Source organism: Oncorhynchus tshawytscha, linkage group LG27 (assembly GCF_018296145.1).
Source record: "Oncorhynchus tshawytscha isolate Ot180627B linkage group LG27, Otsh_v2.0, whole genome shotgun sequence".
NCBI classification, from domain to species: Eukaryota; Metazoa; Chordata; class Actinopteri; order Salmoniformes; family Salmonidae; genus Oncorhynchus; species Oncorhynchus tshawytscha.
This window is the reverse complement of record NC_056455.1, coordinates 14,058,725-14,086,715: the sequence shown is the minus strand read 5'-3', so window position 1 is coordinate 14,086,715 and position 27,991 is coordinate 14,058,725. Positions and strand designations below refer to the sequence as shown.

At 40.5% G+C, this 27,991-nt stretch overlaps 2 protein-coding genes and 1 non-coding gene across 26 annotated transcripts in view; 2 read left to right on the top strand and 1 right to left on the bottom strand.

The window, feature by feature from the left end:
• The window catches only part of LOC112226127 (PRKCA-binding protein), a 33,912-nt gene extending 13,287 nt beyond the window's left edge, over positions 1-20,625 (top strand). For 8 of the 18 annotated variants that reach the window (XM_024390389.2, XM_024390388.2, XM_042307116.1 and 5 more), the window contains 2 exons: positions 3,083-3,126; positions 4,339-9,593. In XM_024390389.2, the coding sequence (XP_024246157.1) occupies positions 3,083-3,126; positions 4,339-9,222 (4,928 nt within the window). In that variant the 3' untranslated portion in view covers positions 9,223-9,593. Of the gene's footprint in view, positions 1-3,082; positions 3,127-4,338; positions 9,594-10,897; positions 11,094-12,590; positions 13,205-13,507; positions 13,812-13,904; positions 13,971-14,974; positions 15,087-15,312; positions 15,442-16,410; positions 16,478-17,109; positions 17,200-17,687; positions 17,742-17,845; positions 17,909-18,109; positions 18,244-18,428; positions 18,522-18,648; positions 18,704-18,829; positions 18,975-19,522 lie in introns of those variants that run through there. The other 10 variants (XM_024390394.2, XM_042307119.1, XM_024390392.2 and 7 more) reach the window with 5 other exon arrangements.
• On the bottom strand, positions 317-12,308 carry LOC112226168 (galectin-1-like). 7 transcript variants are annotated; one of them, XR_002949683.2, is made up of 5 exons: positions 11,867-12,173; positions 11,619-11,714; positions 10,972-11,049; positions 10,369-10,540; positions 317-356 (listed from the first exon to the last, which is right to left on the bottom strand). XR_002949683.2 is itself a non-coding variant. In XM_042307123.1 (4 exons), the coding sequence occupies exons 2-4, from the start codon at positions 10,974-10,976 to the stop codon at positions 9,964-9,966; spliced, it is 315 nt and encodes a 104-aa protein (XP_042163057.1). In that variant the 5' UTR covers positions 10,977-11,049; positions 11,619-11,729; the 3' UTR covers positions 9,730-9,963. The 7 variants fall into 7 exon arrangements, 1 of the variants encoding a protein (XP_042163057.1); XR_006080094.1 differs by lacking the exon at positions 317-356 and adding an exon at positions 11,150-11,218 and having other exon boundaries at positions 9,730-10,540; positions 11,867-12,042; XR_006080096.1 differs by lacking the exons at positions 317-356; positions 11,867-12,173 and adding an exon at positions 12,239-12,308 and having other exon boundaries at positions 9,730-10,540.
• A 5,456-nt stretch (positions 20,626-26,081) lies between the features above and the next one.
• On the top strand, positions 26,082-26,154 carry trnar-ccu. The gene has a single exon. It is a non-coding gene; the product is annotated as a tRNA-Arg (tRNA).
• The last annotated feature ends 1,837 nt before the right edge of the window (positions 26,155-27,991 follow it).

Genomic DNA, 27,991 nt, shown 5'->3' with positions numbered 1-27,991 from the left:
CCCTAACCCTTATTGACTAACCCTAACCCTTATTGACTAACCCTAACCCTTATTGACTAACCCTAACCCTAACCCTTATTGACTAACCCTAACCCTTATTGACTACCCCTAACCCTCTCTGTACTGCACACATACAGATAATTGTACGGTCCCTCAGTCGAGCAGTAAATTTCAAGCACAGATTCAACCACAAAGACCAGGGAGGTTTTACAATGCCTCGCAAAGCAGACATGTAATATCCCTTTGAGCATGGTGAAGTTAGTAATTACACAATCCAAAGTGTATCAATACACCCAGTTGTCGGAGAGGAAGGAAATCACTCAGGGATTTCACCATGAGGCCAATGAGTTTCATGGCTGGAATAGAAGAAAACAGAGGATGGATCAACAACATTGTAGTTACTCCACAATACTAACCTAAATTAAGCCTGTAGAGAATACAAATATTCCAAAACATGCATCCTGTTTGCATTAAGGCTCTAAAGTAAAACTGCAAAAAATGTGTCAAAGAAATTAACTTTATATCCTGAATACAAAGCATTATGTTTGGAGAAACTCCCACACGTCACTGAGCACCACTCTTCATATTTTGAAGCATGGTAGTGGCTGCATCATGTAATGGGTATGCTTGTCATCGGTAAGGACTAGGGAGTGTGTTAGGATAAAAAGAAACAGAATTGAGCTAAGCACACGCATAATCCTAGAGGAAAACCTGGTTCAGTCTGCTTTCCAACAGACTCAGAGACAAATTCTCCTTTCAGCAGGAAAATAACTTAAAACACAAAGCCAAATATACACTGGAGTTGCTTACCAAGAAGACAGTGTATGTTCCAGAGAGGTCTAGTTACAGATTTGATTTAAATCGGCTTGAAATCTATGGTAAGACTTGAAAATGTCTGTCTAGCTATGATCAACAGCCAACTTGACAGAGCTTGAAGAATTTTAAAAAGAATAAAAGGGAAAATATTGTACAATCCAGGTGTGTAAAGCTCTTAGAGACTTACCCAGAAAGACTCACAGCTGTAATCGCTGCCAAAGGTGTTTCTAACATGTATCGACTCAGGGGATTGAATATTTATGTAATCAAGATATATTAGTGTTTCATTTCTATATACAGTACCAATCAAACATTTGAACACACCTACTCATTCAAGGGTTTTTCTTTATTTTTTACTATTTTCTACGTTGTAGAATAATTGTGAAGATATCAAAACTATGAAATAACACACATGGAATCATGTAGGAACCAAAAGTGTTAAATCAAAATATATTTTATATTTGAGATTCTTCAAAGTAGCCACCATTTGCCTTGATGACAGCTTTGCATACTCTTGGCATTCTCTCAATGAACACTTATTTGAACTTAATATAATACATCAATAAAAATCTATTTAGCCTCAAATAAATAATGAAACATGTTCAATTTGGTTTAAATAATGCAAAAACAAAGTGTTGGAGAAGTAAAAGTGCAATATGTGCCATGTAAAAAAGCTAACGTTTGAGTTCCTTGCTCAGACCTTGAGAACATATGAAAGTTGGTGGTTCCTTTTAACATGATACTTCAATATTCCAAGGTAAGAGGTTTTAGGTTGTCGTTAATATAGTATTTATAGGACTATTTCTCTCGATACCATTTGTATTTCATATACCTTTGACTATTCCTCGCCCCTACCTGGGCTCGAACCAGGAACACATCGACAACAGCCACACTCAAAGCAACGTTACCCATCGTGCCACAAAAGCCGCGGCCCTTGCAGAGCAAGGGGAATAACTTCTCCAAGTCTCAGAGCGAGTGACGTTTGAAACGCTATTAGCATGCACCCCGCTAACTAGCTAGCCATTTCACATCGGTTACACCAGCCATTAGGCTGATAGGTTTGAAGACATAAACAGCGCTGTGCTTGCGAAGAGCTGCTGGCAAAATGCACTAAAGTGCTGTTTGAATGAATGCTTACGAGCCTGCTGCTGCCTACCATCGCTCAGTCAGACTGCTCTATCAAATCATAGACTTAATTATAACATAACACACAGAAATACGAGCCTTTGGTAATTTATATGGTCGAATCCGGAAACTAACATTTCGAAAACAAAACGTTTATTATTTCAGTGAATTACGGAACCGTTCGGTATTTTATCTAACTGGTGGCATCCCTAAATATTAAGTCTATAATATAAGTCTAAATATTCTTCTTACATTGAACAACCTTCAATGTTATGTCATAATTACGTAAAATTCTGGCAAATTAGTTCGCAATGAGCCAGGCAGCCCAAACTGTTGCATATACCCTGACTTTGCGTGCAATGAACGCAAGAGAAGTGACACAATTTCACCTGGTTAATATTGCCTGCTAACCTGGACTTCTTTTAGCTAAATATGCAGGTTTAAAAATATATACTTCTGTGTATTGATTTTAAGAAAGGCATTGGTGTTTATGGTTAGGTACAGTCGTCCAACGAACGTGCTTTTTTCACAAATGCGCTTTAGTTAAATCATCCCCCAGCGTTGCATCGATTATATGCAACGCAGGACACGCTAGATAAACTAGTAATATCATCAACCATGTGTAGTTATAACAAGTGATTATGATTGATTGATTGTTTTTAAGATAAGTTTAATGCTAGCTAGCAACTTACCTTGGCTTCTACTGCATTCGCGTAACAGGCAGTCTCCTTGTGGAGTTCAACGAGAGGCAGGTGGTTATTGCGTTGAACTGGTTAACTGTAAGGTTGCAAGATTGAATCCCCTGAGCCAACAAGGTGAAAATCTGTCGTTCTGCCCCTGAACGAGGCACTTAACCCACCGTTCCTAGGCAGTCATTGAAAATAAGAATGTGTTCTTAACTGACTTGCCTAGTTAAATAAAAAAGGTATAATATAAATAATTATTTTTTTAAGCAGCAAAATCGGAGCCCAAAAATACTGATTTCCGATTGTTATGAAAACTTGAAATCGGCCCTAATTAAAATCAGCCATTCCGATTTAATTGGTCGACCTCTAATTGAGACATTAGGAAAACACTTCTGCTCATCATACTGTACGTGTCTAATATACACTTCACTTTTTCCTGTCCCTCTTGCTTACAGTTCCAGATAACTTGCCTGAAGATGGTGTTGCAAACAAAGAAAAGGTAAATTTGAAATAACCTTACACAATCTCTGGTAAGATCACATACAGTGCCTTGGGAAATTCTACACACCCCTTGTACAGTCTGCATTTTGCTGCCTTAAAATTCTATTTTTCCTACTTATCTACAGAACCTACTCCACATTTTCAGTGAAAGAAATTATAGAACACTTTCCGAATGAATGAAAAAAAAATGGTGTGAAGACATGGAATCAAGACATGGTGGAAGCATCTTTGGCAGCTGTTAATCATTTTGAATAAGATTCTACCAACTTTGCACAACAATATTGCTCAAGCATCATTGATAGCAATATTCAAACCTTGTGTCTAAGTCAGGACTGAGACTGGACCATTCAGGAACACTGAACAACTATCGGAAAGCCATTCTGGTGTCTTTGGCATTCCCATTTGTGTAATTGTCTTGCTGAAAAATAAAATTCTCCCCAGTACCTGCCGGTGACAACCATGCCCATAAAATGATGCTACCACCACAATACTGAGGAAATACATAAGATCAACCACATTGCATCCACTCCACATTACTGGCCTGTGTGACAAAGTGAAAAGGAGGAATCCTTTAAAAAAATTTTAATAAAAAAAAATCCATTCCAAATCATCCATTGTTTTCACAAGGCTGTTAAGTAATCCTGCAAGACAATACGGAAAATAGACTAACCTTTTGGCCTAGATTAAAATCTACAGGCTTGGGTCAAATCCAATACAACACAGAGTGAAACCCTCCTGTGTTTTCAACTATTGTGGTGGCAGCATCCTGTTATGGGTATGCTCGTCACCAGCAGGGACTAGGGAGTTAGTCAGGATCAAAAGAAATATGAAAGGACCAAAGCCCAGGTATAAGGTTGTAATGGCTTCCAGAAGTGCTTCCACCAATTATTACTCTGGGGTGTGAAGAGATACGCAATCAAGACATCTTTGTTTTTTTATTTGTAATAAATTGACACTATTCTATAATTTTTCTTTCACTTTGAAAATGTGGAGTAGATTGTGTAGATCGGTAGGGAAAAAAACTAATTTAATCCCTTTTTAGATAACATTTTAAGGCTACAAAAATGTGAGACTGCAAGGGGTGTGTAGACTTTCACTAGAGACTGTTTCTTTAAAATATCACTCTGCGTCACTCTGAAGTATGTGTGTTGATAGTATGATGATGTTTTGACTTACTAAGCTATTAAAATGTGTTTGGTTAACGTTAAAGGAAGAAGAAAAGATACTCAAAGAAATCGGCGGGGGTTTAATACAAAAAAACATCCCAGAAAATAGACAACTAGCAAAAGTAGCAGAGCTCATGTGTAGACTTCACCTTCAAGATAAATATCAAGATAAGTTGACAACTGCAGACTTCCTGAACATTGGCTCTTCTGCTCAACATCAACATGAACCCCAAACAGAGAACAAACTTGCTCATACTTTCCTACAAAGGTTATTGATGCTGGACTACAGAGCCAGGTACATTCCTGTAAGAGATGAGAATAGTGAGATGCATGACACAAATGACAACAGAAATGATAATGCAGAAACAGAAGAAAGTGCCTTCGATGCCCTTTTCAACAAGAACACAGTCTCTGGTGATTTAAAGAGGAACACGCATGTTCACCCAATGGACGTCCAGATGGCAGTGTTTCACTGTTCAGACAGTTTCCTTCGGCAGTTCATGGTCACAAAGCTGTCCTTGTGTCAGTATGCCTTGCCTTTGCTTGTGCCAAATCCATTCACCAAAGAGATTGAATGCCCTTTGTGGACATTTCGACAAATCAGAAAAACCTGGAAGTCCACCAATGACTCTAATATAGTCACCAGCCAAAGTATGCCTATTTACAAGGCAGAAACACCAATGGTGTCATTCTTTAGGCTTGGTTCTGTGTCCTCATCTAAATCCCAGCTGATGAGCAACCTGATCAACCAACGTCACAGCACATTCTTCCACAGACACTGTCCAGGAAGCAGTAAAACCTGCCTCCTAATGGATGGGGTGGTAGAGATTGCATGGTATTGTCCTGCTGGGAAGCCCAATGATATTTTCACTGATTGTGTTGCATTCTGTAATCTCCATGGTGACGCAATTGCGAAAGAAATTCAGCGTGACAGACTGATTGAAAAAGCCTCAGTCAATGTTATCCTTTTACCAAGTCTTGGAAAAGGCGACAAAAGTATGGCAATCGTGCAGGAGCTGTTCAAGTCTTCTAAACCTCTGATATGTCTGCTCACTGAAGAGGATTCTGTTGCAACTGAAATTAAAAAGGGAAAGTACAAAATGGGTTTGAGAGACAGAAATCAGTCAGATGTGTCTGAGGAACTAAAAAGGATCATTAGAAATAATTTGTCAAGACCATGTTGCTCCTTCAAACTTGAGGACATGGCAGAGTACTCAGGGTTTAGAGTAGATGAGGATGATGAAGATTGCCAAGTAGGGAAGACTAATGCTCTGCAGATAACAGATCTGCTTAAGGAAATGGAACTGTCCAAGATCAAAGAAGAATTTCTTCCATGTCAAGGTAGGATGTGGCATGATTGGTGTCAAAAAAATAAAGACCTTTATCGTCTCCAAGGGAATCTAGAGATGGAAAGAAGTAAAATAGAACATGAAATGATGCAAATTCGACACCATCAACATCAAGTTGCCTTTACTGAACTCATGCAGATGTTTATCACAAGTCTACGATCTCTGGGAGAAAAAGAAAAATCATATTTCCTCAAGTGGGTAGGGATACTACTGGATGACCTGTCCTCAGATGAGCTCTCAGACCTTCATCACAAATATGATGAAAAGTGGTCCAAGGTCCTGGCTTTGAAAAAGAAGCATGATAAATCAGAGCAACTGAAAATGAGACAAATGGAGCTGGAAAAAATATCAGAGAAGCTGCAAGCAGCAACCTTCGGATTTGAACACATTCTGAGGGAAATGGGACAGATCTATGAAGCCCATGCATCTGTGGCCAGGCAAAGCAAAGGAGAAAGTGAGGTGACCGTGTCTTACCTTCCAGAGCTCGCGGCAGAACTTATGATATCGGGACACCCAATGGAACTAATGGATGGTGACGCAGCTCATGTGCCACTGATGTGGATTAATGGGGTTTTAGATGAAGTTATCAACAAACTAGGAGATCAGAGAGTTTTTGTTTTGTCCATTTTGGGAATCCAGAGCACTGGGAAATCTACAATGCTGAATGCAATGTTTGGACTGCAATTCGCAGTAAGTGCTGGAAGGTGTACCAGAGGTGCTTTCATGCAACTGGTGAAAGTGACCGAGGAGATGAAAGATGACTTTAGGTTTGACTATGTTCTTGTTATTGACACTGAGGGACTTCGAGCTTTAGAGTTGGCAGGAAAGGCAACAGTGCACCATGACAATGAACTTGCAACTTTTGTCATTGGCCTTGGAAACATGACCTTGATCAACATATTTGGAGAGAATCCTGCTGAGATGCAGGACATCATTCAGATAGCTGTTCAGGCCTTCATGAGGATGAAGAAAGTTAATCTGTCTCCAAGTTGTGTGTTTGTGCACCAGAATGTTGGAGACATCATGGCTGGAGAGAAAAACATGGAGGGAAAGAGGCGCTTACAGGACAAACTAGACGAGATGACCCAGTTAGCTGCCAAAGAAGAGGACAGTAATGCAGAGTGTTTCAGCGATGTCATTGCATTTGACATACAAAGAGATGTGAAATACTTTTCCCAGCTGTGGGAGGGCAGCCCACCCATGGCCCCACCAAACCCATGTTACAGTGAGAATGTCCAGGAGCTAAGGAAAACAATCCTCTCTAAAACATCGAGGTCTTTTGGCATGACATTATCACAGTTCAAAAGCCGTATCCAAGACCTTTGGAATGCACTGCTGACTGAAAACTTTGTGTTCAGCTTCAAAAACACACTAGAAATTGCAGTTTACAGAAAACTTGAGATTCAGTATGGAAAATGGATCTGGGCTCTCAGGAGTGCCATGCTAACCATTGAAAATCAACTGCACAATCGAATCGAAAATGGAAAACTTCACATGGTTGAGAGACATTACCTTGTTGAAGAAATGAGAAAGACCCGTGAAGAAGTGGACAAATCAATGGAAAAGTACTTTGATGAAGACAGAGATAAAGAAATGTTGATTCAGTGGCGAGGGAGATTTCAAACCAAAATGTGTGAGTTTTATGATGAACTTGTGAAGGGAGCAAAAAGAAAGATAGAGGAGGTTATTCAGCAGAGGGATGCGCGCAAAAAGCTGGATGACAAGAAGACACAGTATGAAAACAAGCTCTTCCAAAAGAGCAAAGAACTTGCCTCAAAACTGAAGGACAAGGCAAAGGATGAAAAACAACTTGAGAATGAATTCAATACTCTTTGGGGGGTGTGGGTTGCCGAGTTGACCAATGATACACCTTCCATTATGGACATAAACATATTGGATGATGTGACTTGTATCCTTGGAGAGATGGGTTATGAATTGTCTCTTGTACATGATCGGAAAAGTTGCGGAATGTACCGTGAGATTTGTACCTTGGGGAGTTATTTGAACTATGCAATTGTATCCAAGCACCAAGATCTTTTTAATGACGATCAGCACTCAAGAGATGCTCAAAGGAAGCCAAACAATGACCAATTGAAGAAAAATAATGTGTGGGGTGCTTTTAAGAGTTTTTTGGGGTTTAAGTCTCCAGAGAACAAGACAATTGGCCAGATTGGTCCAAGCAACATTCTAACATACACAGATCAGGAATTGATAAGAGCATTCACCAATGATGTTGACAAACAAAGCCAGATGATAATCGAGACAAAGCCCATAGAAAAGATGGGATACAATGACAGTTACATGCAAGAAATAGCAACTCATGTCAAAGAAAGCGTGAAGGAATTTGAATCAAAGATTAGAAAATATGCATTCAAAAAGGAGTTTACGATTGATCTTTCACTTCATGTGTGTGAGCTTGCAGGAAGTAAGTTAGCAGATTCCCATAGCAAATTCAGAAGCAACAATGATGCCCTTACTTACCTGGAGCAGAAGAGGCCACAGTACAACAAGATTTTCAAGAGATACTGCAAAGGTTCCTCATCTGCAGCTGTGCTTGGTGAGTTAATTTGCAACACACTGAAAGAATCGATTGTACAGGCGGTCTATGACCAGACGGCCATTGACTTGGCTGGAGAAATGCAATTAAGTCACCCACCATTCAGTGGAAACAGGTCTAACATGGAGAACCACATCCTGATATCACTGGCGGAGAAGGAGAACTTTGACAAGTTCATGACCTACATTCACAACCCACGGAAACACTTTGAGAAATTTATTAGAGAGGGTGTAGAGAAATACATGCTCACAGAAAGGTCCAAAGTCCTTGCCTTGATTGAAGGGAACATAACAGCTAAAGAGCAGCGTGTGAGCCATGCATTGCATACAGCAACAAAGACGGTCAAAAACAGGAATGGAGACACCAACATGTGGCTTAAAGAGCTTTCCAGTGCTCTAAAAGATGAGCTGAAATTTGTTGAAAATCATTTCAGTGATTTCTGTGACATAACTGACTTTGACTTCCTCGAAGAAGAGGTAAGGAAAGATCTTGCCAACAGAATCATAGAGATCAACAGAAGCCTCAGCAATGTATCACTCCTGGCCATGAAGCAGTTCAGGGAGAGGCCAGGTGAGATTCTGATCAAACACTTTTGTGATTGCTGCTGGGTACAGTGTCCCTTCTGTAAAGCCATTTGCACAAACACCATGAAGGGGCACAAACCGAAGGATCACAATGTCCCCTTTCATCGCTCTAAAGGAATCAAAGGAATGCACTTCAGAAACACAGTAGAATTTAGCATTGATTTTTGTACAACTTCAGTAGCAAGTAATGGCCGGTTTTACCCATCCCATGAATCAGAGGATAAATATCTTTGGAAAGAATACAGAAAAGCTGGCCCAAGATTTGCTGATTGGAGCATCACACCAGACCTCTCTGAACTTCCGTACTGGAAGTGGTTTGTTTGTCGATTTCAAGAAGATCTGGAAAGGTATTATGACCTAAAATTCCAGGGCAGAGGTGAAATTCCAATAGAATGGAGGAAGTTCACAAAACAGCAAGCTATTGAAAGCTTAAAGTAAATCTAAGGGGAGCTCAAATAGTAAAAACATACAGACATAATGGCACAAGCATGATATTTTAAACATGTTGACATTGTAAACATGAACATAGTCAGAAATTGAAAAACCTCTTGGCATTGTACAATAAAGCACCGCTTTTACTATTCTAATCAGCTAGGCCTACTACACATCTTATTTTGATTCAATCATTTAACTCAAACTGATAGACTAACAGGAAAAAGCCTAGTTATTGGCCTCATTTTGGGATCAAAAATGTATATGCAGATGTTTTGAGTGTGAGCAATTTATCACATTTCCTGTCAAGTGATAAAGCCTTGTACTATTTGTATTGTATTACCGTAAGCAAATACTCAATAAATGCTCTGAAATTATGACATAGTTTGCTCTCTCACACCAATATAATTCAATATGGACTCCAATATTTCACCTGGCCAAGATGTGGGTGCAACACTTTTTGTAGTAGTAGTAGTAAAGGAATCAAAATGATTGACAGATAGTACCATAACCTCATCCTCATATTACCCTTGTGTTTAGTGTACATGTGATTGTGAATATTATTGCAACAAATATACCGTACTATGGGAAAAAAATATACAAACAATGATAGACTGTGGTCAACCCAAATACATATTTAATATGTCCTACAGTTCACTAATACATATATTAGAACAATGATTTGATAAATGTCATAGATCAATGGGTTAGGACAGAAGCAAACTAAATCACCCCTCATATTGGGGTCTAGTAGATTTTGAAAGAAATAAGTTTGAGGTCTCCTTTGATACGAATGTAGGTAATGACGTCTAGGCCCTCACGATTGGGGAACTGTCTATCAGGCATCTCCACTTCAAACATGTCACCCATCAGCTTCAGTACAATCTTGAGAGGGAGAAACCCCATTTGTTTACATCATTAGTATTGTAGCACATTCACCCACATGGCCAATTGCAACGAACAAGCTGGACTAAAGACTAGCGCCAATACACTGCACAGTTTCCTTAAAACGACACTAGCAGGAGATTACATGGACATAGGCCCTAATTGTTTCTGTTATATTGAACACCTGAAACACTGCCCAAGATTCTCCATTTGTCTAGTCAGGATCAAACCCACCTCCCTCCATCTTTCCAACCCCCATTTTCACACCTTGAATATAGAACCCCGTTGGAGTGGATTGTGGATCTCTCTCTTCTCATCCCCCCAGCAGCCGGCAATCTTTGAGTTGCACACGAGCACAGTGCCATCAGTGTCATCATTGAAACGTGGGTAAAAGTGCAGTGCCAGGTCATCTTCATCACAGCCCAGGTCGATCTGGAACCTGGATATGGGAAATAGGAAATCACATCGTTCCAGAAACCCTAATACATGTCTGTCTAACATTAATGGATTTCACACATACATTGTACCCAAACAAAACCCTTCTCTGGTCCGTCCTCTCCTCTTTTGAGCAATAATTTGTGAACCTGGTAGTTTATTTTTTAATGCTATGGGTCCCTCTGTGTGATATAAACAGTTAAATTCAGCTCCCGAGTGGCACAGTGTTCTAAGACACTGCATCTCAGTGCAAGAGGCGCCACTGCAGTACCTGGTTTGAATCCAGGCTGCATCACATCCGGCTGTGATTGGGAGTCCAACAGGGCGGCGCACAATTGGGCCCGGTTTGACCAGGGTAGGCCGTCATTGTAAATAAGAATTTGTTCTTAACTGACTTGCCTAGTTAAATAAAAAAATGTAATTTCTTAAATGTACCTCATTCTAATCCATAATCCTCCCCTGTACTTTGAACTGGTCTCCAGCTCTCAGCTCCACATGCTTCAGCTCAAGTTCCTATGAAGAACCATATAAATAAATTGAGTGCTTTTGAACATAAGGTAAAAGAGATTTTGTATTTTAATATTGTGTTCTGTTAACATTTAGACTACGTTACCCAGCAGGCTATGCGGGCGGGGCAGGTGGTTGAAGAATGCCTTGCATGGTTAAACAAGGGTTTTTCTAGCTGAAGTATATGTTAATTAAAAGTAGTTAAACCTACGCCCCAGTTTGTCATTATATAAGGAACAAACATAACAAATGTCATGTTGGGTTATAAATATTTAATGACTTAATAATCATTGGAATCACAATGTACAGTGCATGCATAGATTACTTTTTCAACAATTACCATAATCAAGACTCAAGGGCCTGACCGTTTAAATTAATTCACTCAGTAACACATCTGAGTGCAGTAAGCATATAGGCCACTATGGCTGCGTTTACACAGGCAGCCCAATTCTGATCTTTTTCCACACAAGATAAGATTTGGTGCTGCCTGTATAAACACAGCCTCTTCAGTAAGTAAGTAACTGTGTGAAATAAAAGTATCAGCACATGAAAGCATGAAATTTAGTGAGACTTACCATTGGCATTGCCATATTGTCACTGGTGGTGAAAGCGGCCCTGAATGTGGTTTGAGTTACAAGATGGACTGGGATCGGACAAGATAACCTTATTTCCTGAGATACAGAGAGTAAAATGTTAGTTGGAAGTTTGAACTATCATTTTATGTGGGCAACCCTCCTCACACAGGTCACCAACTGATTAGCATGATAATGAGGTGTGCTTAATGATGATTCAATAAATAAATAAAAATGGTTCTCTCACTCACACCCTGATACTAGGTTATGACAAGAAGCTTGGTGGCAGACTGGCAGTGAAGATAGTGGCCTACCAAACTGATGCTTTTACTCACACTGAAAAGCCTGATCTTTGAACAAAGTCACTCTGATCAGTAATCAACTATGTAGTGCTGCCCTGTATATTATAAACGGGTGGTTTGAACCGTGAATGCTGATTGGCTGACAGCCGCTAGTGGAGCTGTAATGACAGAGTTTAAAGTAAATGACTGTCCAGTGAAAAATCTCACTTTTAAAAGCTCATGTTGTGCTACTCATACCCAAATAATGTTGTCAACTCATCTTTTACTCATATTGTGTGGCTAAAGCATACATTTCAGGAAAAAACACACTTCAAACCCCACCTTAAAGTTGTATCTCAAATAGATCGTTTAAAAAATGGTTGCTATTTCCTCATATAACGCGATGTCACGTTTTTGGCCGAGACGGCTCATTGGCTGAGGTGGCACTTAAGTCGTTTACTTGTCATTCATATTTTTAACGACTGGTATAGCCCACAGCATTCTGTTGTTTCAAACACAGAAAATCTGCTTTTTAACATAATACAAAAATGGAAGGAAATAACAATTTAACTAATATTGTAATTAATTATAGGTCATATTTAATATAAATCTTGAAACAATGGACAGTTAAAGTGCATGATCTGCCCTTAACAAATACAACAATGAATAGATGTTATGAATCAACCGTATATTCAGATATATGTGCTGGGAAAGTGTGACGACTTCCCTAGCCTATCAAACTTTTTACTCTTTGAATGGTCTTCCAAGTGCAAACACAAAAACGCTATTGAAAATATTTTATAAAAGGCATCAGGTAGAATAAGAAGATGAATCCACAACTACAATTTTATACATATCTTAAATGACAGCGTTTTAATTAATTGTATGATATAATATTGAAATCCAGTCCAAAACAGTATGGTCCTTACTATCTGGACTCCTTGGGATGTCCCTACCCCATTGAAGTAGACATGTTAAATGGTTAAGGTTAGGTAAGGATTGTGGTTAGTGGGACGTCCCAAGGTCCAGGATAGCGCTATTTGCATGTCAGTGTTTAATGAATAAATAATAAATAAATACAAATCTCTATGGGGGATAGGAATCACTGACAGTTTCCGCAAATTACCGGAAGTGACGAGGACATGTAAACAGAATCTTCTTTTTGACAGATGAACAACCCGTGAAGTGGTCCGAAGGAATACAAAATAATCTAAAATAAAATGTACATTTAAAGAAACATTCCCCAGGTAGCATGAGATAAACGTTTGTGTTAAGATAACAACGCGCATGTCATCAACTGTGTCGGAGGTAAATAGCTGGCCAGTGGCCACCTTCCTTTTTTTTTTACACATACTGCTGACAGCTGCCAACATTAGGTAGCCTAGCTAGCAAGTAATCTAACCATTATTTCGGGAGGTGGCTTGCTACGGTGCAGCGGTCCAAGGCACTGCGTCGCTGTGCTAGAGGTGTCACTACAGACCCTGGTTCGATTCCAGGCTGTATCACAACCGGCCGCGATTGGGAGTCCCATGGGGCGGCACACAATTGGCCCAGCGTTGTTAGGGTTTGGCCCGGGTAGGCCGTCATTGTAAATAAGAACGTGTTCTTAACTGACTTGCTTGGTTAAATAAATGCCTAGCTAGGCTTGAACCAGTACCTACTAACGTTAGCTGGGCTTGAGGAGACGACGATCTCGTCATATTCATCGTTTACTAAAAGCCCAGGTACTGGTTCAAGCTAGGCTCAGCTATCTACCAGCTGTGTTGCCTTCATCATTAACTGACAGCAGCTAGCTAATTCCCATTTCTTGCCAGCAAATAAAGGAAAGTTTTCCAGTTATTTGTTGCCCACATATTTTGTTACAGTTACTGTGTCAGCATTGGCAACCTTAACCAGTGATGGAATTTTGTGTTAGGTAACTAGTTAACTTTTTTTTTTATATCTTTATAGACATAGCTACTGCTTGACTAAGATTAACCAATGCCATTCTTGTTTTCCTCCAAACCAGATTATACAGGATAAACAGTCCTGGAATGTTCACAGACATGGACTATGAGTTGGAGGAGGACAAACTGTAAGTAAATATGATTTGCATCTTTTTCATGTTCTACATGAAAACAGGTTTTTAGAAATGTTTGCAAATGTATATAAAAAACCCAGAAATACCTTATTTACATAAGTATTCAGACCCTTTGCCATGAAACTCAAAATTGAGCTCAGGTGCATCCTGTCATCATCCTTGAGATGTGTTCCATGTTTTATGTTTTACACTCCACCAATCAGGCGCTTATGTTAGAGTGGCTTGACTGAAGTATTTCCTCCAGTAAAATGCACATGATAGTCCGCTTGGAGTTTGCCAAAAGGCACATAAAGGAATCTGACCATGAGAAACAAGATTCTCTAGTCTGATGAAGCCAAGATTGAACTCTTTGGCCTGAATGCCAAGCATCACATCTGGGGGGAACCAGGCACCGCTCATCACCTGGCCAATACCATCCCTACGGTGAAGCATGGTGGTGGCAGCATCATGCTTTGCTTTCCCAGCCAGAGCCCGGACTTGAACCTGATCAAGCATCTCTTGAGGGACCTGAATATAGCTGTGCAGCGACACTCTCCATCCAACCTGACAGAGCTTGAGAGGATCTGCAGAGAAGAATGGGAGAAACTCCCCAAATGCAGGTGTGCCAAGCTTGTAGCGTCATACACAAGAAGACTTGAGGCTGTAATCGCTGCCAAAGGTGTTTCATCAAAGTACTGAGTAAAGGGTCTGAATACTTATGTAAATGTAATATTTCCGGGGGGTGTTTATTATACATTTGTCAAAATTTCTAATAACCTGTTTTTGCTTTGCCATTATGGGGTATTGTGTGTAGATTGATGAAGGAAAAAAAATATTTAATCAATTTTAGAATAAGGCTGTAACGTAACAAAATGTGGAAAAAGTGAAGGGGTCTGAATACTTTCCAAATGCACTGTACATCTCATCTAAATGGCTTTGACCGCGCTTGCTTTCCCAAATCATATTGTAGACACTATACAGACAATGTATTAAAAGGATCTCCAAATATTCTTTAACAGGGGGATCCCTACAGTCCCTGGGACTATATCCTTGAAGAAGGATGCGCAGAACTTGATAGGGATCAGCATCGGGGGTGGGGCGCAGTACTGTCCCTGTCTTTACATTGTACAGGTATTATGTACCTCTATACTGTACCTCAGTCTTTAGAGCAGTAGTGTTTGGTTCAGTAGCTATGTATCCAGAGTGTTAACTAAATCAGAAACATTAGATTATAGATGCATTGTATAACCTATTATCTTGAACTGTCTTAAATCAGTTTGTTTTAAGGCTCTGAGCTCTTATGGCTTGGTTTTTGTCATTATTGGATATATTCTTTACATATAACAATCTCTGTCAGGTCTTTGACAACACCCCTGCTGCTCTGGATGGGACTCTGGCGTCTGGTGATGAGATCACAGGAGTGAACGGCAAACCTGTGAAGGGCAAGACAAAGGTGGAGGTGGCAAAGATGATTCAGGCTGTCCAGGTACAATAAGAGGGCTTGGAATCAGCTTTTCAATCAATTTTGGTTTGATACTGCAAAAGACTACAAACCAGTTAGTGTATTTCCTGTTGTTGTTTTTTTGTTAGCCACACAACCCAAACCATGTACAAACACTGACAATACTAACAAGACTAACACTGACCAGTAGATAAAAATAGAAAGTCCAAAGCCACAGTATTTAATTATGGATTCTGTGTTTTTTATCAGTAAATGACCAGTCATTCTGAAAAGGGCTGCGGTCACTATTCAATGTTAAATAATAGGGACACCTCAGATCGCTCAGCGGAGCTAGTGAGAACAGGACAATAGCCAGGAGTTTGGACCCTCACGTCACCAGTGTGGAGTGGCAATGCTGTTTCTAAATCTATTGTGACGACACAGGAAGCTATGCGAGTTCAATGACTACCCCACCATGGTCTGTGCTCAGGATTTGAGAGATGGGGAGAGATGTGCCATTGTTGCCCTTAGGCTTCGCTGACTTTCATTTATTTGCATGCTGTGCCCACTGAGTTGAAATTGTCACTGGTATTTATTGTTATTACTTGCAAACTTTGTGCAGTTTTATCAGAGGAGCTGTAATTCTTATGTTTCTACACTTGCAGAAGCACCTTTGTTTGGCTTAAATACTGCTATATTGTCCTTCATGATTTTCAGTTGAAATTAGTTGCAGACACACTTTGTACACATGGATTGTTTGGCAATACCTGGTTCACTATGACCTGCCTGTAACGCAAGTCCTCAAACTAACCAGGGGAGAAAGCCAATGTCAGGTTAGGTAGATCTATCAATACTGTTTTGCCTGGGGGAACCCCATAGGCTATATATTTTAGTTTGAGTAATATGACCCCTGGGGGGTGTCTGTGGATTTGCATCATGGATTTTATTATACTGAGGTGGTGTTTGAGTTACTGTCTTCCTTATCTCTTCCATGCATTCCTCTTGTCTTTGCAGGGAGAAGCAACGATCCACTACAACAAGCTGCAGGCTGACCCCAAACAGGGGAAGTCGCTGGACATAGGTAACAGTCGCAGAACACATCTCTAAAATGTACAGGTCATTGACAAAATAAAGGAAACACCAACATAGTGTCTTAATAGAACGTTGGGCCGTCTCGAACAGATTCAATGCTCATTGGCATAGATTCTACAAGTGGCTGGATCTCTATTGGAGGGATGCGACACCATTCTTCCTCAAGAAATTCTGTGTTTTGTTGATGGTGATGGAAAACGCTGTCTCAGGCACCGCTCCAGAATCTCCCATAAGTGTTCAATGGGGTTGAGATCTGGTGACTGGCACGGCCGTAGCATATCGTGAAAGATCAGCAAATTGCGCAGTCTTCGTCACTGAAGCTCTTGTCAAACTTGCCCCAACAATCATCCCTGTTGCAAAGTCACTATGATCTCTTTTTCTAGCCATGGTAGCCAAAATACTGGGCAACTAGGCATTTTTATACATGACCCTAAGCATGACAGGATATTAATTCCACAACTGTGTGGAAGCACCTGCTTTCAACAGTACATTGTATCCCTCATTTACTCAAGTGTTTCCTTTATGTTGGCAGTTTCCTATATATGGGTAGAGTACCATTCTTACTCACCAGAAAGACAGATGCTACCATCATAGTATGTTTCTACATCTGGTGTGTTTTAGTACTGAAGAAGGTGAAGCACCGCCTGGTGGAGAACATGAGCTCTGGTACAGCCGACGCTCTGGGGCTCAGCAGAGCCATACTCTGCAATGGTGAGACTGGGACAAAACACGCTGTCCATCCGTCTGGCCATGTTATACATTTCTATTATTTCTGACTCTACTTTCCTCATTGCATACACCTTAAGTCAATTACAGTCAATTGAAGCCAATTTAGTTGGCATCATCCCTAAGATACTGGCATACTCATTTCAGCATTTGATCTTGTAGAATTTACTTGTGTTTTCTGACTCATGTGTTTGACTAAAGCTGATAATCAGATACATTGACGCGCAGTACCAAAATGAACAAATGGCGGGTGTCAACGTAATCACGCATTAGATGACTCATTCGGAGTACCATTTAAAAACTGTCACTTCTAACTTTTTTTCAGATTCTATCTAGTATGCTAGTATGGGTATTCGGACACGGCCACTGCATAATCTCTGTACAATCTCATGATGACTGATATCATCTGGACCGGAGAGGGGCACTATGCTACTACTGTAAGTGTCCTCATACTAGGCCCGTTTCTTTTTCAGATGGTCTGGTGAAGAGACTGGAGGAGTTGGAGAAAACAGCAGAGCTGTACAAAGGTGTACAAAATGCTGTACAAAATGATTGTAATGTTATTATGTGTGACATTCTCCATACGTTCTCCCCTCTTCATGCAGCACTGTCCTTGTTTGTCTCTTCACAGGCCTGATGGAGCACACGAAAAGACTGCTCAGAGCCTTCTTTGAACTCTCTCAGACACACAGAGGTGAGTTGCCACACCTTGAAACTACACAAACATTATGTTAAACTACAGATCTAGACACAATATAACCATGTACTATGATCATACTCAAGCTCCCTCACACTGAAAGTGAACAGGTTTGTATTTACAGTAATGTGTTGCATGCCATGAGACTGGATGATGTTTGATTGTTCCACTCTCTCCCTCTGCCTGGACGACCCTCAGCGTTTGGGGATGTGTTCTCTGTGATCGGGGTACGAGAGCCTCAGGCTGCAGCCAGTGAGGCCTTTGTGAAGTTTGCTGAGGCCCATCGCAACATGGAGAAGTACGGTATCCAGCTGCTGAAGACCATCAAGCCTGTGAGTAGTAGAAGAAATTAACAAACAGTCAAATCAATACACAAACCATGAACAGGATTCATATGCCAACACCCCGACAAGCTTGCGTTCACCCCTGCATATACCTAGATTAGATAACGTACATCCCCACACATATATAGGTGATTCAATTAATCATGTTCCTCTCTCTGTCTCCTGTTTTGTAGATGCTCCATGACCTGAACACCTACCTTCATAAGGCTATACCAGACACCAAGCTCACCATCCGCAAATACCTGGACGTCAAATTTGAGTACTTGGTGAGAGCAGACCCCTTATTCAAAATGTCAACATTGGTCAACTAAAAACAGGGTCTAAACTGTACCGAAGTGTTTATTTCTAATGTGTTAATCATTGGCGTAAAAGTTCATTCATTTTGTGTTCCAGTCTTACTGTCTGAAAGTGAAGGAGATGGACGATGAAGAGTACAGCTGCATTGTGGGTACCTTACCTTACTTCCTATGCCTGTAGTCCACACAGAAACACTGATATATCAATGAGTAACAAAGTGGATCTCTGTAGCGTGTTTGTGATTTAGTTTTTCTTATATACCTGTGTGCTTCCTTAGGCGATGGGAGAGCCTATATATCGCGTCGGCACCGGGAACTACGAGTACCGGCTTGTGCTGCGGTGTCGACAGGAGGCCCGTGCTCGGTTTGCCAGGATGAGAAAGGATGTGCTGGAGAAGATTGAGCTACTGGACCAGAAACATGGTTTGTTCTCTCTCTGTTTGTCTACCTAGGAGAATCATCCCCTCCATTAACGCTCTGTCCAGCTAACCTGTAATAAGTGGACAGAGTATCTGTCCAAACAGTCTCTCTCCGTTTTCCCATTACTAATGGATATAAAAGCCTTCCCACTGGGTATATCAATGTTGTTTCCACGTGGAAAACTGATTGGATTTGCAAAATCATCAACGCAAGGGAATTTTGTATTATTTTTCACCCAACTTTTTATAATAATAATTTTAGATTTTATGTTGTATTCAAGTTAGTTTAAACCTCAATCAAATGTAAATCAAAACTAGACTTCGAACTGACATCTGTGCCCAGCGGGTAAATTTGATCCAATGTATGATCAGTCCCTCTCTCCCTGCTTCACGATATACTAATGTATCAGGCTGAGCGTTTCTCGGCACAGATGGCCTACTAATTGTAAACAACTCGTTCTTTGACCTCTGCACTGCTAGGAAATACCAGATATGTCTGGTGTGGTATTAAGGTAGGGTGTGTGTTTACATCCTTCTCCCTTCCTGCTTCAGTCCAGGACATCGTGTTCCAGCTGCAGCGTTTTGTGTCAGGCATGTCGCGCTACTATGACGAGTGCTACGCCGTGCTGAAGGATGCTGACGTTTTCCCCATCGAGGTGGACCTCTCCCGCACAATGATCAACTACGGCAGCCAGTCACGCTCCTTCACAGAAGAAGAAGAGGAGGAGGTCGAGGAGGGAGGAGGAAGTGAAGAACAGGATGGGGGTGCTGGCAAGCAGGCTGAGAACGGTGCTGAAAAACTGATTGATGATTATTGAGAGTTTATATGATTGTTTTCTGGAGCAAAATTCCACCTACGTCTATCAACTGCCACTCACTCTGCATTTATTTAGCAATGATTAGTTAAATATGTGGAAATGGTCAGCAAAGTCATCACACTGGAAAATACGACTGTGAATTGCTGCTATTCAACTGTACTGGAACTAACTATTGCAACCTACTGTAACCAATACCATTTCCACAACTGACAGCCATCACTGTAACCAACTTTGTGGGGCTTGAATCGATTTCTCAACAGGTTTTTACTGGATCAGTTTATTTCAAGTCCCCACCAAACACATCAGATTGGTGGATGATATTTCCCTAAAACATGTTATATCGTTGCTAAATGAGTGCAGCATAGTATGTTACAGAATGAATGGGCAAAGTGTATTTTGTAGGAGGTGCTGATGATTCAGTTTAGAGAAGTGTATATATGTTTGGGGGTCTTTCAGTCTCACGAGTCTATTCTCAACAAGTGGCTAGTCCTGGGTCTTGGTGAGATGACAGTGGTTAAATGCTGTTCCCGATAAAATGATGGAACATTTTGGGGAGAGCACATGATTAAGAGAGATCATTAACCACGGCTGGCCACAGACCAAAATAGGACTCATTTTGCATTGACACAAGCCCTGATGTTACAAGTTTAACAGTCCCACTCAATATTTTGAATTCTATCTGCACAAAACCACATGACATTTGAATGGGGTAGCTGAACATAGTAGTGAGGTACAAATCACTTGTAAAGGATGAATGTGTAATGGCAAGGTTTGGCCCAAACAGCATTTTAAACTGTATGAAGGAACCTCGGTCAAATTAAATTTTATAATTCCACAGTGTGTGTTTTTGTTACTTGTCTTTTTCTGTCATTGTTAAGGATTTCTCTGTCTCGCTGCTGCTGCACCCGATGCTAGATTCTCAGCCCCACTACAGTATAATAATCATAAAACAAGTGCAGTAGAGGGCTGTGTTCTTTCAAACTGGAATGTATTTAATCAAAGGGACCTTTGACTTATGTTTTGATTTGTCAACTACTGAACTGTATTGATTTTGTGCTTTAATCTGGTTACATTGCTACTCTCGCTCAGTTCCACAAACAAAGTGAACCTTGAACATTATACCAATTTGATATGTGTAAGTTGTGTTTTGATTTTGCTCTATGCTTCATGTATTATTCAAATACAGTGTGTATCCATTGTGAAAACCATGGGCTCATAAGGAATTTACAATATAAGGAACATTGCTGGAGCTTCCAGAATGTCTTATTTTATTTAGATATTGAATATTTGTATTTCCTATGTGTGTTTTAATCTTGTGTTGATCTTTTCTGTGTTTGTCTTTATGTTACATGTTGTGTAGGTAAAAGAAGGATTCATTAATTATTCAGATTTAATTAAAGTTGTTTCTGCAAAAAAAGATTTGGTAACCATTCTGTGTGTTAAGATACAAAAATATAACTGGATTGTTTAGATCACATGTTTATATGTGACCTTCTTCGCACTCTTTGAAGATAACACAGGGCCCCTGACGCAGCCCGCGACCAAGGACTGTGGGCTCTCCTCCGTGGCCGACGTGAGTAAAACATTTGCAGTGGCTTGTGAAAGTATTCACCCCCTTGGCATTTTTCCTATTTTGTTGCCTTACAACCTGGAATTAAATTTGATTTTGGGGGGGGGGGTTGTATCATTTGATTTACGCAACACGCCTACCACTTTGAAGATGCAAAATATTTTTTACTGTGAAACAAACAAGACAAAAAAAACAGAACATTTGAGCATGCATAACTATTCACCCCCCCCAAAAGTCAATACTTTGTAGAGCCACCTTTTGCAGCAATTATAGCTGCAAGTTTCTTGGGGTAATTTTGCCAAGCTTATTTTAAATAAATAAAATAAGCTTGGCACATCTAGCCACTGGGATTTTTGCCCATTCTTCAAGGCAAAACTGCTCCAGCTCCTTCAAGTTGGATGGGTTCTGCTGGTGTACAGCTATCTTTAAGTCATTTTACAGATTCTCAATTAGATTGACGTCTGGTCTTTGACTCGGTCATTCTAGACATTTAAATGTTTCCCCTTAAACCACTCAAATGTTGCTTTAGCAGTATGCTTATGGTCATTGTCCTGCTGGAAGGTGAACCTCCATCCGAGTCTTAAATCTCTGGAAGACTGAAACAGGTTTCTCACAAGAATTTCCCTGTATTTAGCGCCATCCATCATTACTTCAATTCTGACTAGTTTCCCAGTCCCTGCCGATGAAAGACATCCCCACAGCATGATGCTGCCACCACCATGCTTCACTGTGGCGATGTTGTTCTCGGGGGTGATGAGAGGTGTTGGGTTTGCGCCAGACATATTGTTTTCCTTGATGGCCAAAAAGGTACATTTTAGTCTAATCTGACCAGAGTACCTCCTTCCATATGTTTGGAGTCTCCCACATGCCTTTATTGGCAAACACTGAACATGGTTGCATATTTTTTTATTTAAGCAATTGCTTTTTTCTGGCCACTCTTCCATAAAGCCCAGCTCTGTGGAGTGTGCGGCTTAAACTTGTCCTATGGACATATGCTCTTATCTCCGCTGTGGAGCTTTGCAGCTCCTTCAGGGTTATCTTTGGTCTCTTTGTTGCCTCTCTGATGAATGCCCTCCTTGCCTGGTCCATGAGTTTTGGTGAGCAGCCCTCTCTTTGCAGGTTTGTTGTGGTGCCATATTCTTTACATTTTTTAATAATGGATTTAATGGTGATCTGTGGAATGTTCAACCCTGATCTGTACTTCTCCACAACATTGTCCCTGACCTGTTTGGAGAGCTCTTTGCTCTTCATGGTGCCGCTTGCTTGGTGGTGCCCCTTGTTAAGTGGTGTTGCAGACTCTGGAGCCTTTCAGAACAGGTCTAAATACAGTGCCTTGCGAAAGTATTCGGCCCCCTTGAACTTTGCGACCTTTTGCCACATTTCAGGCTTCAAACATAAAGATATAAAACTGTATTTTTTTGTGAAGAATCAACAACAAGTGGGACACAATCATGAAGTGGAACGACATTTATTGGATATTTCAAACTTTTTTAACAAATCAAAAACTGAAAAATTGGGCGTGCAAAATTATTCAGCCCCCTTAAGTTAATACTTTGTAGCGCCACCTTTTGCTGCGATTACAGCTGTAAGTAGCTTGGGGTATGTCTCTATCAGTTTTGCACATCGAGAGACTGAAATTTTTTCCCATTCCTCCTTGCAAAACAGCTCGAGCTCAGTGAGGTTGGATGGAGAGCATTTGTGAACAGCAGTTTTCAGTTCTTTCCAGAGATTCTCGATTCAGGTCTGGACTTTGACTTGGCCATTCTAACACCTGGATATGTTTATTTTTGAACCATTCCATTGTAGATTTTGTTTTATGTTTTGGATCATTGTCTTGTTGGAAGACAAATCTCCGTCCCAGTCTCAGGTCTTTTGCAGACTCCATCAGGTTTTCTTCCAGAATGGTCCTGTATTTGGCTCCACCAGAGCACCTTCTTTCACATGTTTGGTGTGTCTCCCAGGTGGCTTGTGGCAAACTTTAAACAACACTTTTTATGAATATCTTTAAGAAATGGCTTTCTTCTTGCCACTCTTCCATAAAGGCCAGATTTGTGCAATATACGACTGATTGTTGTCCTATGGACAGAGTCTCCCACCTCAGCTGTAGATCTCTGCAGTTCATCCAGAGTGATCATGGGCCTCTTGGCTGCATCTCTGATCAGTCTTCTCCTTGTATGAGCTGAAAGTTTAGAGGGACGGCCAGGTCTTGGTAGATTTGCAGTGGTCTGATACTCCTTCCATTTCAATATTATCGCTTGTACAGTGCTCCTTGGGATGTTTAAAGCTTGGGAAATCTTTTTGTATCCAAATCCGGCTTTAAACTTCTTCACAACAGTATCTCGGACCTGCCTGGTGTGTTCCTTGTTCTTCATGATGCTCTCTGCGCTTTTAACGGACCTCTGAGACTATCACAGTGCAGGTGCATTTATACGGAGACTTGATTACACACAGGTGGATTGTATTTATCATCATTAGTCATTTAGGTCAACATTGGATCATTCAGAGATACTCACTGAACTTCTGGAGAGAGTTTGCTGCACTGAAAGTAAAGGGGCTGAATAATTTTGCACGCCCAATTTTTCAGTTTTTGATTTGTTAAAAAAGTTTGAAATATCCAATAAATGTCGTTCCACTTCATGATTGTGTCCCACTTTTTGTTGATTCTTCACAAAAAAATACAGTTTTATATCTTTATGTTTGAAGCCTGAAATGTGGCAAAAGGTCGCAAAGTTCAAGGGGGCCGAATACTTTTGCAAGGCACTGTATACTGAGATCATGTGACAGATCATGTGACACTTAGATTGCACACAGGTGTACTTTATTTAAATAATTCTGTGACCTCTGAAGGTAATTGGTTGCACCAGATCTTATTTAGGGGCTTCATAGCAAAGGGGGTGAATACATATGAAAAAATTTTAAAATTAATTTTTTTAGAATATTTTTTAAACAAGTTATTTTTTAAATTTCACTTCACCAATTTGGACTATTTTATGTATGTCGATTACATGAAATTCAAATAAAAATAGTACAGGTTGTAATGCAAAAAAATAGGGAAAACGTCAAGGGGGATGAATACTTTTGCAAGTCACTGTAAACGTGTTAACCCTCGCAGGGCTGCCGGCCCAGACGGCATCCCTAACCGCATCCTCAGAGCTTGTGCAGACCAGCTGGCTGGTGTGTTTAAGGGCATATTCAATCTCCCTATCCCATTCTGCTGTCCCCACATGCTTCAAGATGGCCACCATTGTACCTGTACCCAAGAAGGTAAAGGTAACTGAACTAAATGACTATCGCACCGTAGCATTCACCTCTGTCATCATGAACTGCTTTGAGAGACTAGTCAATGATCATATCACCTCTACCTTACCTGCCACCCTAGACCCACTTCAATTTGCTTACCGCCCCAATAGATCCACAGTTGATGCAATCACCATCACTCTGCACACTGCCTTATCCCATCTGGACAAGGGGAATACCTATGTAAGAATGCTGTTTATTGACTACAGCTCAGCATTCAACACCATAGTACCCTCCAAGCTCATCATTAAGCTCGAGGCCCTGGGTCTGGACTTCCTGACTGGCCGCCCCCAGGTGGTGAAGGTAGGAAACATCACCTCCACTCTGCTGATCCTCAACACTGGGGCCCCAAAGGGTGTGTGCTCAGCCCCCTCCTGTACCCCTGGTTCACCCATGACTGCGTGGCCAAGCACCCCTCGAACTCAATCATCAAGTTTGCAGACAACACAACAGTAGTAGGCTTGATTACCAACGATGAAGACATGAGGGCTCTGGGAGTGTGGTGCCTGGAAAACAACCTCTCACTCAACGTCAACAAAACAAAGGAGATGATTGTGGACTTCAGGAAACAGCAGAGGGTGCACCCCCTGTCTCCATCGACGGGACCGTAGTGGAGAAGGTGGAAAGCTTCAATTTCCTTGGTGTACACATCACTGACAAACTGAAATGGACCGCCCGCACAGACAGTGTGGTAAAGGCGGCACAACAGAGCCTCTTCAACCCCAGGATGCGAAAGAAATCTGGCTTGTCACCTAAAACCCTCACAAACTTTTACAGATGCACAATTGAAAGCATCCTGTCGGGCTGTATCACCGCCTGGTACAGCAATTGCACCGTCCGCAACCACAAGGCTCTCCAGAGGATGGTGCGGTCTGCCCAATGCATTACAGGGGGTAATATACCCGCCCTCCAGGACACCTACAGCACCCAATGTCACAGGAAGGCCAAAAAGAGCATCAAGGACATCAACTACCTGAGCCACTGCCTGTTCACCCTGCTATCATCCAGAAGGCGAGGTCAGTACAGGTGCATCAAAGCTGGGACCGAGAGACTGAAAAACAGCTCCTATATCAAGGCCAGCCGATTGTTACATCACTAGCACACTAGAAGCTTATGCCTATAGGCATATACTAGAAATCACTGGCCACTAAGGAATGGAACACTAGTCACTTTAATAATGTTTACACTATATTCTATACTGTTCTACTGTATCTTAGTCCATTCTGCTCTGACATAGCTCGGTCATATATGCATATAGTCTTAATTCATTCCTACTTAGATTTGTATGTATTGGGTATATGTTATGTAATTTGTTAGATATTAGTTGTTAGATATTACTGCACTGTTGGAGCTAGAAGCACAAACATTTTGCAACACGTGTCACGCAAATTTAAAATGACACCTCCCCGCCAGTTGGTTCGCATGCGCCCCAGTGGCCTAATGGATAAGGCACTGGCCTCCTAAGCCAGGGATTGTGGGTTCGAGTCCCATCTGGGGTGGACTATTTTTGCGTCAAATTTCCATTTCATTCATTGGAGTTCTTTTTAACATTTATTTCACCTTTATTTAACCAGGTAGGCCAGTTGAGAACAACTGCGACCTGGCCAAGATTTACAACTACGACCTGGCCAAGATAAAGCAAAACAGTGCGACAAAAACAACAACACAGAGTTACACATAAACAAACGTACAGTCAATAACACAATAATAAAGTTATGATTCGATCAGTAATCGTATTCTGGATGATGTATTTGGTAACGTATGTACATATATTGTAATCACTTCGTAGAGTATACTTGTTTCACTTTGTAGGCTGATACAATGGGATCTTGCATCTGGTGAGAAATCCAAGACGGAAGGTAACCAATCGAGATAAATTCACGTGTGTGTCATGAACAACATTCCCGAGAGCAACAATAGTGGAATCCGCAAGTCCGTCTTTGAAATAAAAGTCCGTCATTGTAACGGATGCAAACGGATAAAAATACTGAAAACATGCCACAATTGGACTAGATAAATCTACACACAGATGGAATGTTGTTATATAAATTCAACAAAACAATTTTTTGTTCATTTGAAGAAGAAAAAAATAAATTGTGGATATATTTGAATTTAGAATTGCATTGAAGGCATAAATACAGTTTATGCACTGTACAGCCTAACCTATGGATTGTGCACCCAGACATGGGGTATCAGCCTACTCAGTGAAACTCACAGAACACAACTGTGAAGAGTTTACACACCAAAAATATACACAGTAGGCTGAATAGCGTGGTGAATTCCCACAGTCAAAGTCCAGCAATAAGAGCTAAGACGCTAATATTAGTGTTAACTCAACAAACAAAAAAATAAACATATATTTGTTGTTTTTATTGAACCTTTATTTAACTATAGTTGTGTTCTGTAAGTGTCACTGAGTAGGCTGATACCCCATTTCGTGGGTGCACCATCCATAGGTTAGGCTGTACAGAAGTGGTGGAAAAAGTACCCAATTGTCATACTTGAGTAAAAGTAAAGATACCTTAATAGAAAGTTGCTCAAGTAAAAGTGAATGTCACCCAGTAAAATTCTACTTGACTAAAAGTCTAAAAGTATTTGGTTCTAAATATACTTAAGTATCAAAAGTAAATATCATTGCTAAAATATACTTCTGTATCAAAAGTAAAAGTAGAAATAATTTGAAATTCCTTCTATTATGCAAAGCAGACAGCACCATTTTCTTGTTAAAAAAATGTACGGATAGCCAGGGATAGCAGACACTCCAACACACATAATTTATAAATGATGCATTTGTGTTTAGTGAGTCTGCCAAAACAGAGAAAGTAGAGATGACCATGTGTTGTCTTCATAAGTGTGTGAATTTGACCATTTTCCTGTCCTGCTAAGCATTCAAAATGTAACTAGTTCTTTTGGGTGTCAGGGAAAATGTATTGAGTAAAAAGTACATTGTTTTCTTTAGGAATGAAGTAAAGTAAAAGTTGTAAAAAAAATATGAATGGTGAAGTAAAGTACAGATACCCCAAAAACTACTTAAAGTAGTACTTTAAAGTATTTTTACTTAAGTACTTTACACCACTGCTGTACAGTGCATACAAGTATGCCCCTAATGCAATTCTGAATTTAAATACATACGCAGTGCAATTTCAACGAACTTTTTTGTCAAATTAACGAATAATTGTCTTTTGTTGAATTTATATAACAACATTCCAAACTTTTTTGGACTATCTAATCCAATTGTGGTATGATTCCACTATTTTGATCCGTTTGAATCAGTTTCAATAGCTAACTTTTATTTTGAAGGCAAATAACTGATTCCACTATTGTTGCTCATGCTAA